This window comes from Chiroxiphia lanceolata, chromosome 3 (assembly GCF_009829145.1).
Source record: "Chiroxiphia lanceolata isolate bChiLan1 chromosome 3, bChiLan1.pri, whole genome shotgun sequence".
In the NCBI taxonomy this organism is placed as follows: Eukaryota; Metazoa; Chordata; class Aves; order Passeriformes; family Pipridae; genus Chiroxiphia; species Chiroxiphia lanceolata.
In genome coordinates, this window is record NC_045639.1 from 79,075,204 (window position 1) to 79,087,894 (window position 12,691).

Below are 12,691 nucleotides of genomic sequence, written 5' to 3' on the forward strand. Positions count from 1 at the left end.
TAAGTTAGCACGAATCAAACAGTTTTAGAAAACTCTTTTTGTTCTCAACCAAATAAATGTGAAGTGAAAGGAAGCATATAAAACTATTTATTTATTGGAACAGGCTGCCCAGGGAAGTGGTAGAGTCACCAACCCTGGAAGTGTTCAAGAAACTACTCGTTATGGCACTTAGTGCTATGGTGCTCAGTGAAAGTTTGGACTCAATGATCTTGGAGATCTTTTCCAACCTTAATGATTCTATGATCAGCTCAAACTGTACTTCTTTTTAATGTGTTACATAGAAAAGAGACAAATTGTATTGATGACTTTCTTCCAGGTAGCAATTACAGTGAAAAATGTGACGTTTTCAGTTGGGGTATTATTCTCTGGGAGGTAATCACCCGTAGGAAACCTTTTGATGAGATTGGTGGTCCAGCCTTCCGAATAATGTGGGCAGTTCACAATGGTGAGTTGAAAATACTTGATTGCATTTGCAGTTGTGTATTTGACCTATAAATTTGCTAAACACTCTTAACCATGCAGCTTTAAATTACTAGTGTTTCCATTTTATGCTTCATTAAATATACACTTTTGTCACAAAGACTACATAGTTAAACACTGCCACTTCTGTGTCAGTGTGGATTTTGTGTTATTTGGCTACTATGTGTAACTGGCATATGAATAAAGAAGGGTAAAGAGCCATGTCTTCTTTGTTATGACACTCCATTTTAGAAGTGATCTGAGAGGTGCTATAGAAAAACCCACAACCCCTCTATCTGGATGAATGGTGATTTTTATTAGCCAAGTTGTCTCTTTTAGTTTTTTTACTCTTTGTAGTTAAATGTCTACAATAAGTGTGTAACTTGAAGTAACTTGACCTGTGTTTAGAAACTCTAGAAACTGTCAAACTCCTGCGGGACCATTAGGCATTAAAAATGTCACTGTTTTTCATCTGTGGTGTTTTGGGTTTTGTTTTTTTTGTTCTGCTGTTGGAATGGTTTTACCTTTTTACCTAGGCACCTGCACTCAAGGGGCAGCACTCTGCTGTGCTAGCTATTATATAGAACAGATTTTTGTGAGTTTAGACTATAAACAGGGCACAATGGTTGTATTCAAATGGACTTTTTCTTTAAAGCAGTGTTATAATATTGGTCAGGATAGTAGATTGTAGTGTCTTCGTGCTAGTGGTGTAACTTTTTTACTACTGTGTTTTTAAGTACCATGGCAAAACAGAGTTTTACAAACAATTAAGTAATGATAGTGAAGTAGTTCAGTGACTGCAAAGAATTTCTGCCATTTGTGAGAGACAACATCAAAGCAAGCACAAACTTGTTTGGAAGAAAAAAATAACAAACAAGCAATGAAGGCTGGTTTTTCAAATACACAGGTCATTTAAAGTTAGGAGTAAAGAGTGCCTTGCATAAAAGCATTAACTGTGAAACTAAGTGTGAGTCTAATAGTTGTAAATCAGGAAGCCTCAAGATGCAGGGAAAGAAAAATTCCCTATCTGTAGCTACTTTTGCTTTAAAAACTTATCCTTTTTATCTTCTTCCATTTTCTTTTTCCTTCTTAAGAGGAAATGTTAGTACACTTCATCTCACTTAAAACTATTGTGGCACTCATGTATTACTTGATCTGTTTAATATATTTTTAAATACTTGCTGATTGCTTTGCAAACTGTCACTGTTCCTCATATATCAGACACAAGTGGTTGTCCATTAATTGTATTCCTTGTTGAAATCATAAAAAGAGGAGAACCTTGAACCAAAAAACAGCTGAATAGATATACAATAGCTGAAGTAAAATATGTTAATACAAATGTGTGTAGGCATGAGAAAGTCACAAAAAATTGGTACTTCCAGTGCCTGTAATTTTTAAGGAAGTTTTTAAGGGCAAAATCAGCTCTCAAAAATACTTCAGGTGTTTTGGTTTTCTCATTATTTTTTTCTTGTGAATACAGCATTAGGAACCGAAGACTGTTACTACTTGCTTCCTAGTTTGTTCTAGAGCTTTATTCTTCAGAGACAAGTAACATTAGCCATTGTAATGTGCCGTATTTATTCAGGCCTCTACTGAAGGAGAAGTTTAATTTTTTTTCTACTTGTTTGTATGTAATTGTAGCCCCTATGTAGTGCAAAGGAACTTTTTTTTTTTAATCAATTTTTGTTTGTAAGAGAGAAAATTAAGTACAAGCCAGTTCTTTCAGCCTACAATTAACTCCATCTTTCCCTATATTTATTTAGCAAAATACTGGAGAGAGATCAATCACTGTCAGTTATTTATTTTAGTCTGTTTAAAAAATTAAGGATTTCTTCTAATTTCAATTACAGGTACTCGGCCACCACTGATCAAAAACTTACCTAAACCAATTGAGAGTTTAATGACCCGTTGTTGGTCCAAGGATCCCTCTCAACGACCATCCATGGAGGAAATTGTTAAAATAATGACACACTTGATGCGGGTATAAAAATTTATTTTAGTGTCTTAATCAGTTTTTAATCTGTTAAGCTACGAAATTGAATTACAAAAGGTATACCTTTCATCACACTCTAAAGATGGGCTTACATGTTTTCTTTCTCCTCTTTTTTTTTGATAAAAATTATCGATCACAGTAGAGAAGGGAAGTAATTCATCTCCTTATGGGAGGGTATATCAACTCTTAACAGATTTGAGAAAATTAAAAAAATACTCATAGGAGTATTTTAATGTATGACTAAAAATATTTGCATTTACGTGTCTTCAAAATAAATTATTATAAATATATAAATTGTATTTCTAAATTATGAGATACTATTAAAATAATTTAAAAACAATGGTTAATTAGGTTTTTTTAATCAAATCATTGCTCTTTTTTCACAGTACTTTCCAGGAGCTGATGAACCTCTGCAGTATCCTTGCCAGTATTCAGATGAAGGCCAAAGCAACTCTGCCACTAGTACAGGTACATTTGTGTAAGTTAGAGAAAAAGAATAGCGACATAAGCATTGACAGGGATCTATTTTTTTTGTTAATACTTCTTAACCACATCGTATTCAGTGTTCTCAGTCAAATGGTTTTGATGAAGTGTACGTGTAATGGAGAACAAGTTTATGGTAAAAGCTGTCTCCAAATGTCCAGGTTTAAGGTCTCCTTTTTTTTTCCCCATGAATGTTGCTAACAATTAACACCTTTTCACTAATATGTAATGTGTAGGAGTTGTCAACTTAAAATTTTTCACTACTTTTGAAAGCCGCACCTTTTTCAGTTGTAATATCTACAATTTAAACTCGCATTTGTTTTATGTTAAGAGGCATTAAATACAGTAATTTAAATTACGTGCAAGAAAATAACCAGAAAGGTGGATGGAACAAAATGTGGGCTAGACTTTCAGGTAGTCTTGCTCTCCGAGAAATCCTTTTAATAATAGAAAATGAAGATCATTTGGTCTCCTCATTTTTTAGAGTACAGATTTTCCACTTAAGTAATTTTTAATCTTAGGTGTCTCAACTTCCTCTGCTTGGTTGGTTTATTTTCTATCTCCGAAGAAATTGCTGGTATTTTGGATAAAGTTTCATTGGCTACTTTGCAATTTAGTGACCTGTATATTAACAAAATCTTTGCAGCTCTAGCATTGCACTGACTTTACTAGTTGTTCTCCACCTCTCAGAACGTGATTTTAAGACATAATTTATCATTTTAAACTGTGAATATATATTGACTGTTATTTATCAGGTATTTATGCTCTTCTGTGGTTAATGATGGTCTTTGTCATTAATTGTGAATGAGATTGCTGGTCGTGTTTTTAATATGACATTACTCTAACAATTTCAAAGAAAGCTGAAGATTGACTTCTGAATGTTACCGTAGTAGGTAGTTGTGTATTCTTTTTCACTCCTCTTGCTTCTTACAGTAACGGATCTGTTTCAGTCTTGCAACTTGCCTTCCATTAAAAGTTTTGAAAAGTGTTGTTTTAAAGCCGAGTTAGACTTCTGAGAATGCTGTAGTGAAGAGATGCACTTCAGTATTTTCAGTGGACATTCCCAAATGTTTTTCTTTGTTACTGGTTTCTAGGTTCATTCATGGACATCACTTCTACAAACACAAGTAACAAGAGTGATGCTAACATGGAACCAAGTGACTTCCAAGGAGCTTCTACCAATGACACTATTAAACGTTTAGAGTCAAAATTGGCACAACAAATCAAAAACACAACCAAGCAGCCGGTAAGCTAAAGTGTGCAATTTTGAACCATAATAATGAAGTGGACATAGGTAGACAAGTGTTGTATCTGCTCTGAAACATTTGTGTCCTCCTTCAAAAATCATACAAAATTGGACCCATCTATTTATAGGAGAAGAACATGAAAAGGGATGGAAATATATTGAATAATTCCAAAAATGTAAACTGGAAGGCTCTATTAAGATCTCCAATGAAATGTAAAAAATAGTTCATTCTATTCAAAGATATTTATTAGATTAAAAAAATGTATGTTTGAAAATTGCTGCCTTAATTTAAATCTAAAATAGTAGTATGATATAAAAGGATTAAACATTTATGTGAATTTTGAAAATACTGTGTTTTATTTTGAGTAGAATGCAAAAATACAAAGATTCTATTCTGATAATATTGACCTAATTCTACTGATTTTTTTAATCTGTGTATAGTTAGATTATTTTCAAAGTTGCAGATATTTCAGTTTTATATGCCAGTAATAGCTCAATTGTTACCATTTATTGCTATAAATTTTAAATCTTGTCACTTTTAAAATGCACATTATAAAAATGTATTTTAACCTACGTACTGGTGCATATCAGGAAGGGGCTTGTGCAGAATTTTCTCTTTAAAAATGTGACTGTTGAAACAGGGTGATCCTGGCCGTTTGAGTTTGCCCCCATCTCGTGGGAGCAGTGTGGAGAGCTTGTCAGATGTTCGCGCACGACCACCGTCAGCCCTTGTTTCAGGAGAAGCCAAAAGGATGAGTGCTGATATGTCTGAAATAGAAGCAAGAATAGCTTCCATCACAGGTAAAATTAAAGGATGTTTGGGGCGTAGATTGAGGAATTGGAAAGAAAATGTGAAATGTGCATAGTCTTACAAAAGGTTAATTCCAATAGCTGTATGAAAATACTTTAACTTTTCATGTAGTCTTTATTGTCTTTTATTAATTGTGGGAGGGAAGTGGCTTTGTTTATGGTTGTACAATCAGCAATGTTGAGTATTGTAATTCAGTATGTTAAAGGTTGTAGAAAAGATTTTGTTGAATTAGATTTTTACTTTTTTTAAAAACACATTATAAGACTTTAAGTGTCAATCCTATTCCAAATGCACGACTTTCACCTTTGCATCTGAGATAGTGTTATTTCATCTCTGCTAGCATAATTATTTATATAATAACATTTTCTTCAAGGTTATTTCTACAATATTTTTGAAATTAAGAGATAGGTTTAAAATTCAGCATGTTCCCAAATAAGTTTTAAAATCCACTTTGGCAGATTTCAGAAAGAGGAGCATAGTTAGATTTTATTCATGAGATTAACAAAGCATTGGTGTCTTCTGTTTAAAAAAAAAAAAAGCTACAGGTGTTTTGCCAGGTTTGCTTCAGCTATAAACTGTTATTTCTAAACATTAAATCTTTGAGAGAATTGGAATTTATCTGTAAGTATAAATACATAATTTTATGGTGAAAGCAATATCTATTCTTCCCAGAAGAGTGAATTAATAAACATGTGTATACTTGGCAAACACTTTCTTGTCTCTTTTCTTCATCAAAGATATTGTTTGTTAATTTATGTAAGCTTCAGGTTTTAAGTTCTATATGTGAAAGTTTTGTTTTGTTATGGTGTATAACCACACATTTAAATAATAAAACAAAATTACTTTGGTTAGTTCAGGGTTATTTAGCCGTTTAAGTATTTTTCTACCAATCTGAAAATTAGGGTAATTGAGTAGATGCAATTAATAAGGAATTATGTATCAAAATTCTGGCTTTCTTGTGCTCCATGACTGTTTCATTTTTGTTCTTCGTTGTATTATGATTACTCCAAGATCTTGTTTTACTAAATACTGAAGTTACTCATGACATAATATTTACTTTGCCCTAAACACATTTTACTTTCATGTTCTTATTTTAAAGCTTTATTCCAAAATTTGTCTTTTGTATTGTCAGTCTTTGACTGAATAATTGTGTAGCACATCTCACCCTGAATATCTCTAAAGGTTTCTTAACACAGAAGGCAGCTGTGTACTTACCTGGTAATAACACCACGCTGGTTTTATTTTAAAATATGTCAGGACTCACTTTGGTCACTGACACTATTAATGTAAGTTTTTTACATTAGTGGAGATAATCTGGTCCTCCTCTTTTTGCAAGTTTTTAGTTTTTCTGTTTTGTCTTCCTTAAGTACATTAAGGAAGACAATAATAATTAGTATTCAGAATATTCTAATAATTTTTTCTTGTTATCACTGTAGGGTTTCTTTTTCTTGAAACAAAAGTATATATTGAACATACTATTTTTGGTTTGGGGTTCTTTGGGTATTTTTTTTAAAAATCTCTTAAGGCTGTAGTAGACTACTAGAAATGAGGTCAAACCCATCTGACCATAACTTTTTCAGAAAGAGCAGAGACAGCACTGTGTTGGTTTTGGTTTGTTTTTTCAATCTTGTTAACTGTGTGACAGAAGTAATATGCTGTGAACCTGAAAAAAAATGGTGTGGCTGGGTGAGAATTGGGCTGTTGTTAAATCAAGTCAAGAATTAGTTAATCTTCTTGTTCCAGTTTTCATTAGATTAAGTGTAAGAGTAAATCATGTAATACACATCACCATTACTTACTGAGATGAATATGCTACAATGTTCTATTTTTGGGAGATGCATTCAGGTTTTCTCTAAATAGGAACTATTTATCTTAAACTAGAAAAGTATGATTAGATTTTAATTCATAGCGTATGACATTTCTTGAACATCATTCAAAAATTACAAAGTTGGTAGTGATATCCAGCTCCCAAAGTAAAAAATTGTCACTAATGGGACAAAAGAGTGAGCAGCAAGAATGATTATCAAATGTAGCAAGAGTAAGCATTTTTTCAGAGACAGATGAGATTTGCTTTAAAAGGAGGTGATTTAAAGAAGTATCTAACTATTAAACTTGTTTATAAAATAGTTTGTACTCAACACTAAAGAGAAAAGGTTATATAAGTTCAGAGAGTCAAGAATTTATTCTGAATGCACAGGTGAACTGAAATAATTTCATTTTGTTCTCTGTTTGGATAATTACATTTGGTTTTCCCTTCCGTGTTGCCATGCTGCTTTCTGTGTTTGACTTTTGTGTTGCTAACTATAACTAATTACACCGTGTTGTAATGATGGCTAGTTCTGCATTTTTTGCTTTTTAACCGTTGCTTTACTACGTGTAAGCATGAGTGGAAGGCAATGCAGTTTATTCTGCATGACACATTTTTGCATGAACTCTAATTTAACCAAATATATGAAAAGTGCAGTATTAGGAATTTAATAATTTTGCTATTGCCATTTTAGTGTTTTGCATGTGTATTGTATATGTGTATTTTTTCAGCCTATTCCAAGCCTAAACGAGGCCATCGTAAAACTGCTTCATTTGGCAACATTCTGGATGTCCCTGAGATCATCATACCAGGTATCGCAGACCAGGTGAACGGGTCAGTGGTTAAGATGCCGGAATAATGATCAGACTGCTAAAATACTTCTTGCTCCAGTTGCTGTAGGACAGAACTAGAAATTATCCCACAAAATTTTTCGTAATGCTTCTGTAAAGAGAAGCATAATATTTTATTACAAGCTTACTTTTATCAGTAAAGGATTCAGTCTTCTAGTTCAAACTAACTTCTATTGATAAAGCATTTTTTCCTTTATTATCTTGATGTTTAGAATCTTCTTATAGAGCAAATCTATATGTGCAGTCTTTTATTATAGCGCCTCATTTGGTGAAAATGGACTTAAGTTGAAAAATTCCTGTCTAGGTAATTATTTTGCCCTGATCTTTGTTGTGTTTGGGCTCCCATTTTTTAATCAAATATTAGTAGAACAAAAAACTTAAATACATTAGGTACAGAATGTCAAATCCGTGTGATATCTGTGATTAAAACATTAACACTTAATCTGTGTAATCCTTATATCTGACTACACTGTTCCAGAGCTAAAATGTGTCTGCGTGAGGTATTTCTGTTGTGTTTAAGTAAATGCAAACTAAAATTATTAGGAGAGGCTTCTGACAGGAAGAAAATCAGTATAATCAGGCACCATAGATGATAATTTCACTTGGGACTTTAATGAATAATTCTCATGTATCCCAGGTCTATTTTTAGTTAGTAGCATAACAGTTTCCTTTCCCTTTCCATTTTTTTTTGCAACCAAAGTGGATTTCTTTCTTTCGTTTCATACTTCTCAAAGCCTAAAAATAAGTATAATCAGTCCCAAACTGTGATATGTATACCATTAGCAGTATGCAAGTCACTTCAGAATTATTTGTCACAGACAGGAGATGCAAATGATAGTATCTACTGCTAATTTAGAAATACACTAGAAACTGTGGACCTCCGAGTCTAAATTGGTGTCATCTGAGGAAGTTACCTTGTAAATCTTGATATTGTCTGGTATTTTAAAGTTGAATGCAGAAGATAATTTTGTACAGAAGTTTCTTTCAAATAACTTTATTGAAGGTTGCGTATAAAAATACAGAAAAAATTGAGCAATACAACCCATGAAAAGAAAACGTCTTTGGCATTGAGTCTAACAAATTGGCAAAAGAGTTTGCTAAGGTAGCTTTCCACTGTAACTTTCAAACGGTCCTGGCCTGCAATGGCATAAATGAAATCCTGAGAGAGCAAGGAAAGGAAAAGTGGAGAGATCTGTCAATTTTCACAGTGTTACCACATGCTGAGAGCCTGTTAAATAAGCTCTAGAAGCTAATGAGTTCCTCTTCGACGCACACTGTCTGCTCGTAACAACACTGAGTCTTCCAAGAAACCTTGAAACTTTTAAGGAATGATGAAGTCAAGTTAAATGAAGTGCCATGTTGTTTTCACAAAATAGATTATACCAGTCTATTGATTTCTTCGTTAGGCAGAGGAGTCATTAGAAATTTTTCACCTGGTCTATATTAATTGAACTGGACAGGATGGGAATTCCAAGATGAATTATTTGGAATACATATGAGAGAAATAGCAACTTGTAGAAATGAAAGAAGTTTAAAGGGTTGGAGCAAGCATATTAATCAATTTTCTCAAAATTTAAGTCAAATTTTAAGGTATTTAAGTCAAATAAACAATAATGAAATTCACTGATAATGTTTTATCGGAAGCAACTATTCATAAAGAGGAGGATTAGAGTATTACATAAAGTGAATTTTGCTGTGACTGAAAAGGAATAGGGTAAAATCCAGGGTCATGCACTGTGGCTCACGCACCAGCAACTGTTTCTTTTAATAAGATGACATGGGACCATAGCAGATGTGTGCAGATGAATCCCAGGTAGTATAAGCCACTAATCTAATGCAGTTCTGAAAAACTGAAATCTTAAGGTTCATATCCAGGAAGAATGAAGAAACACTGACGCTATTTATAGGCCCTTGTTGAATTTTAATCAGGAATTCAATATACTGTTGTGGTCAGTCATATAAAAGAAACATACATGCGCTCTGAAATAATATCAAGAAGAGCTAATAGGACGTTATAGAGAGTATAAAGAAGAATCTGAAAGCTTTTTTTAGCCCACAAAATGAAAGCTAAGAAATTAATAATTATTTTCTGTAGATGAATCTCCAGCTAAAAACTAGGAAGAGAGAACTACTTAAGCTAAAAGACAGTATTGGCACTACAGAAGAAATATTTAAATTGTCTGCAAATACATCTGGGCTGTATATTGAAAGTTTCCTGGTTGTCAAAACAGCTTTCCTGTAATAATCCCAAAGCCAGAAAAAAATGAGATTAATCATGACATGACAGGGACATGATTATCTGCCTAGTAAACTAGTTATATTCAGCTGTATACTTAAAACAGTTATTCAAAAATACCTTGCTCAGTTATTCTTTTAAAAACAATGTATTTCTCACTGCTTTCCTTTTCTTACTCTCTCGGTTCCCCCAAACTGTCACCTCCATATCGATCCCACCCCGTTATGTTCCATAGCACTTCTGCCCCAGACCCAGCTCCTCCAGACTTCCCTGGGCATGTCCCTTGGCAGGGCGAGCAGCTCCTCTGGGTCCTTGGAGCAGCACAAGTGCCGGTCTGTGCTGCTGCCTGGAGTTGTGCTGAGCACATGGTAAAGCAGCTGCTGCCCAGAGAGGGGAGGCACCACGCAGGCATGTTACCGTGAGTCAGCTGCTTTAGGGCAGGGCTATTTTAGAAGTATGAGTACTACATCTGCTATCATTGGCGGTTTTCGTAATGTGTTGCCTCAACTGCATTTCGTCCATGAACTGATTATGCTACCAAGGTCGTAAAATACACGTTTTTATCAATTAAAGGTAAAATATTGGCAGAAGGGGAAGTTTTTAATATATATTTGCTCTTCTTTCTAAATTAGTACAATAAGGGTGAATAGAACTTTTTGTTCATTTAAGATGCTATTTTGTATTGCTAACTTACAAACTGAGAAACTGAAAAATGGATCAAATAATTCCTTCTTTGTCTAACAGCATAGCAGGAGTTTGCAGTGGTGGTTTCCTGCAATCAGGTAGACAAATGATGTATCAATTCTTTTTTTTTTAATTTACCATGTATATATAGTATAGGTTATAAGCACCAACATTTATATATATATATATATATATATATATATATATATGAAAAATGAAAACCCTAGTAAGTGCAAAAGGTTTAGGTGGCTTTATGTTTAAAGAAACAAAAAAAATCTGAATTATAGTTTGCATACCTTTTCAATACAAACCAGTCAAGCAGCAAACCTTCAAGTACAGTCTTTTCTTCACTGGCAGTGTTAGACATCTCGTGCATTTAGCATGTGTGCATTTGGCTTTATAATTTTGTCATCTGAAATTCTGCCACAGCGTTATGATTTTTATAGCATTGACACTGCATAAATGATTACTCGAGATGGACACATTTTGTTGAGGGTCTTTAGAAAGGGAATAGGAATTACGAATGCTTTAGGTCTGTAATTTTGCTATCTACTTTTAAAACCAATATATACCAAAAATCCCACCCTTGGCTTCCCAAATCACTTAATTGTTCTGGAATTCAGATCAATTTTTTAACTTCTTCAGAATGTCTTCTAGCACTGTTACAGTCACTGATCATCCTGCACTGTGAGAGAGATTTGAGTCTTGTAGGTGTGTAAGGAAGAGAGAGTACTGTGAGTAAATAAGAAAGTGTAAAAGGAGATGCCAGTATCTGTTAAAGGGCAGGGAGAAGAGGTCATAGCTGGTCTGGATGTTTGGCGGAGGGGTGGGGGTGGTGATCAAGTAAGTTGTAGAATTTATTTTTGCCTGCAGTATGTGGGGCAGGACATAATGGAAGTTTCCTGTTCCTTTAGAATTTAATTTTAGAAAATAAACAACAGTGTGCAAAATGGTTTTTTTTGTGGCCAGGAAATATGTTTGTGACATTTATTTTTTAATCTTAAAATCCTGTAAACTACCAAAAGCCTGACACTGGGCATCAAGCTACTGTAGATGAACTTCTGTGCGTGTACAAATCTCTTAGTTTTTATAATGAGGAAAAATTTGTTTTAAATGGACACAGAAGTAAGAACAAGATCGTAACTGTGAGAGGAAAGCATAAAGAAGTAGCAGTGATCATTTCAAATAAATATTTTATGTTGTATTGTATATTTTTCAATTGAAATTTTTCTTGAATCTGGAGCAATAAGTATTTGTTGATTTGTAGTCTGTTTCTGCCTTGTCTAAGCTATTTGCCAGATGTCTGCAGTAGTTACACTAATTAAAATGGCATTGCCTAGTAGAGCTTGCTCTTCCCTCATGCTACTAAATTGAAGATATTTCATTTAAAGGTGTTCATTTTTTACAACGCAGTAGTTTTGGCCCCTTTTTCTCTCTCCCCTCCCCCTCAACCCAAGGCATTTTCTTTTCTTTCTTGCACCCCACCCTGATTATTTTAACATTTTGGCAGCCACGTTCTAATATTTCAGCAACAGATGTGCTGGGTTCTTTAAATTCACAAATGTTGCTAATCTGAAATGAGAATTTCAGATATTTTTGCAAGCCTATTTCAGCTGAGCTAATTTTATAACAGTGTTGTTGAATGAAATGCGCACATAATTTTGTGTCAGTTGTGGGTGGATTGCACATATCTTGAATACTGAGATGAGCTGTGGCAGCCAGATGAAGTATCTATGGCACAGAATTCTATTAAATGTATAATCTTGTTTGTTAAACGATTACATAGTGAAAAAGTTCACTGCAAATGAACAAGTTCAGACATTTTGACATAGATTAGTCATTCACATGATCCCTAGTATCAAAGTATTAAAAATAACTTAACCGTTGTTGCTTAGGTAAGTATATACTTTCCCTGAATTTCAGAAGCAAAAGATCAAGACCACAGAACAGTTGCAATTCAAATTCATTTGTAGTCAGAGCAAAGAATATATTCCTGTTCTAAAATACTGCTTGATTTTCTTACGTGCTTGTTTCTTATAGTACTTGCTATAAATGTTAGATGTTAAAATGTCATGACAAATCGGTAGAGTGACACTGAAAATTTTTTATAGCTGTTTTGGG

The 12,691-nt window shown here is 33.8% G+C and overlaps 1 protein-coding gene across 5 annotated transcripts in view; it reads left to right on the forward strand.

The window, feature by feature from the left end:
- The window catches only part of MAP3K7 (mitogen-activated protein kinase kinase kinase 7), a 47,450-nt gene that overhangs the window by 19,471 nt on the left and 15,288 nt on the right, over positions 1–12,691 (forward strand). For 3 of the 5 annotated variants that reach the window (XM_032683401.1, XM_032683402.1, XM_032683405.1), the window contains exons 7-12: positions 317–445; positions 2,310–2,440; positions 2,839–2,920; positions 4,030–4,181; positions 4,823–4,982; positions 7,531–7,611. In XM_032683401.1, the coding sequence (XP_032539292.1) occupies positions 317–445; positions 2,310–2,440; positions 2,839–2,920; positions 4,030–4,181; positions 4,823–4,982; positions 7,531–7,611 (735 nt within the window). The remainder of the gene's footprint in view (positions 1–316; positions 446–2,309; positions 2,441–2,838; positions 2,921–4,029; positions 4,182–4,822; positions 4,983–7,530; positions 7,612–12,691) is intronic. The other 2 variants (XM_032683403.1, XM_032683404.1) reach the window with 1 other exon arrangement.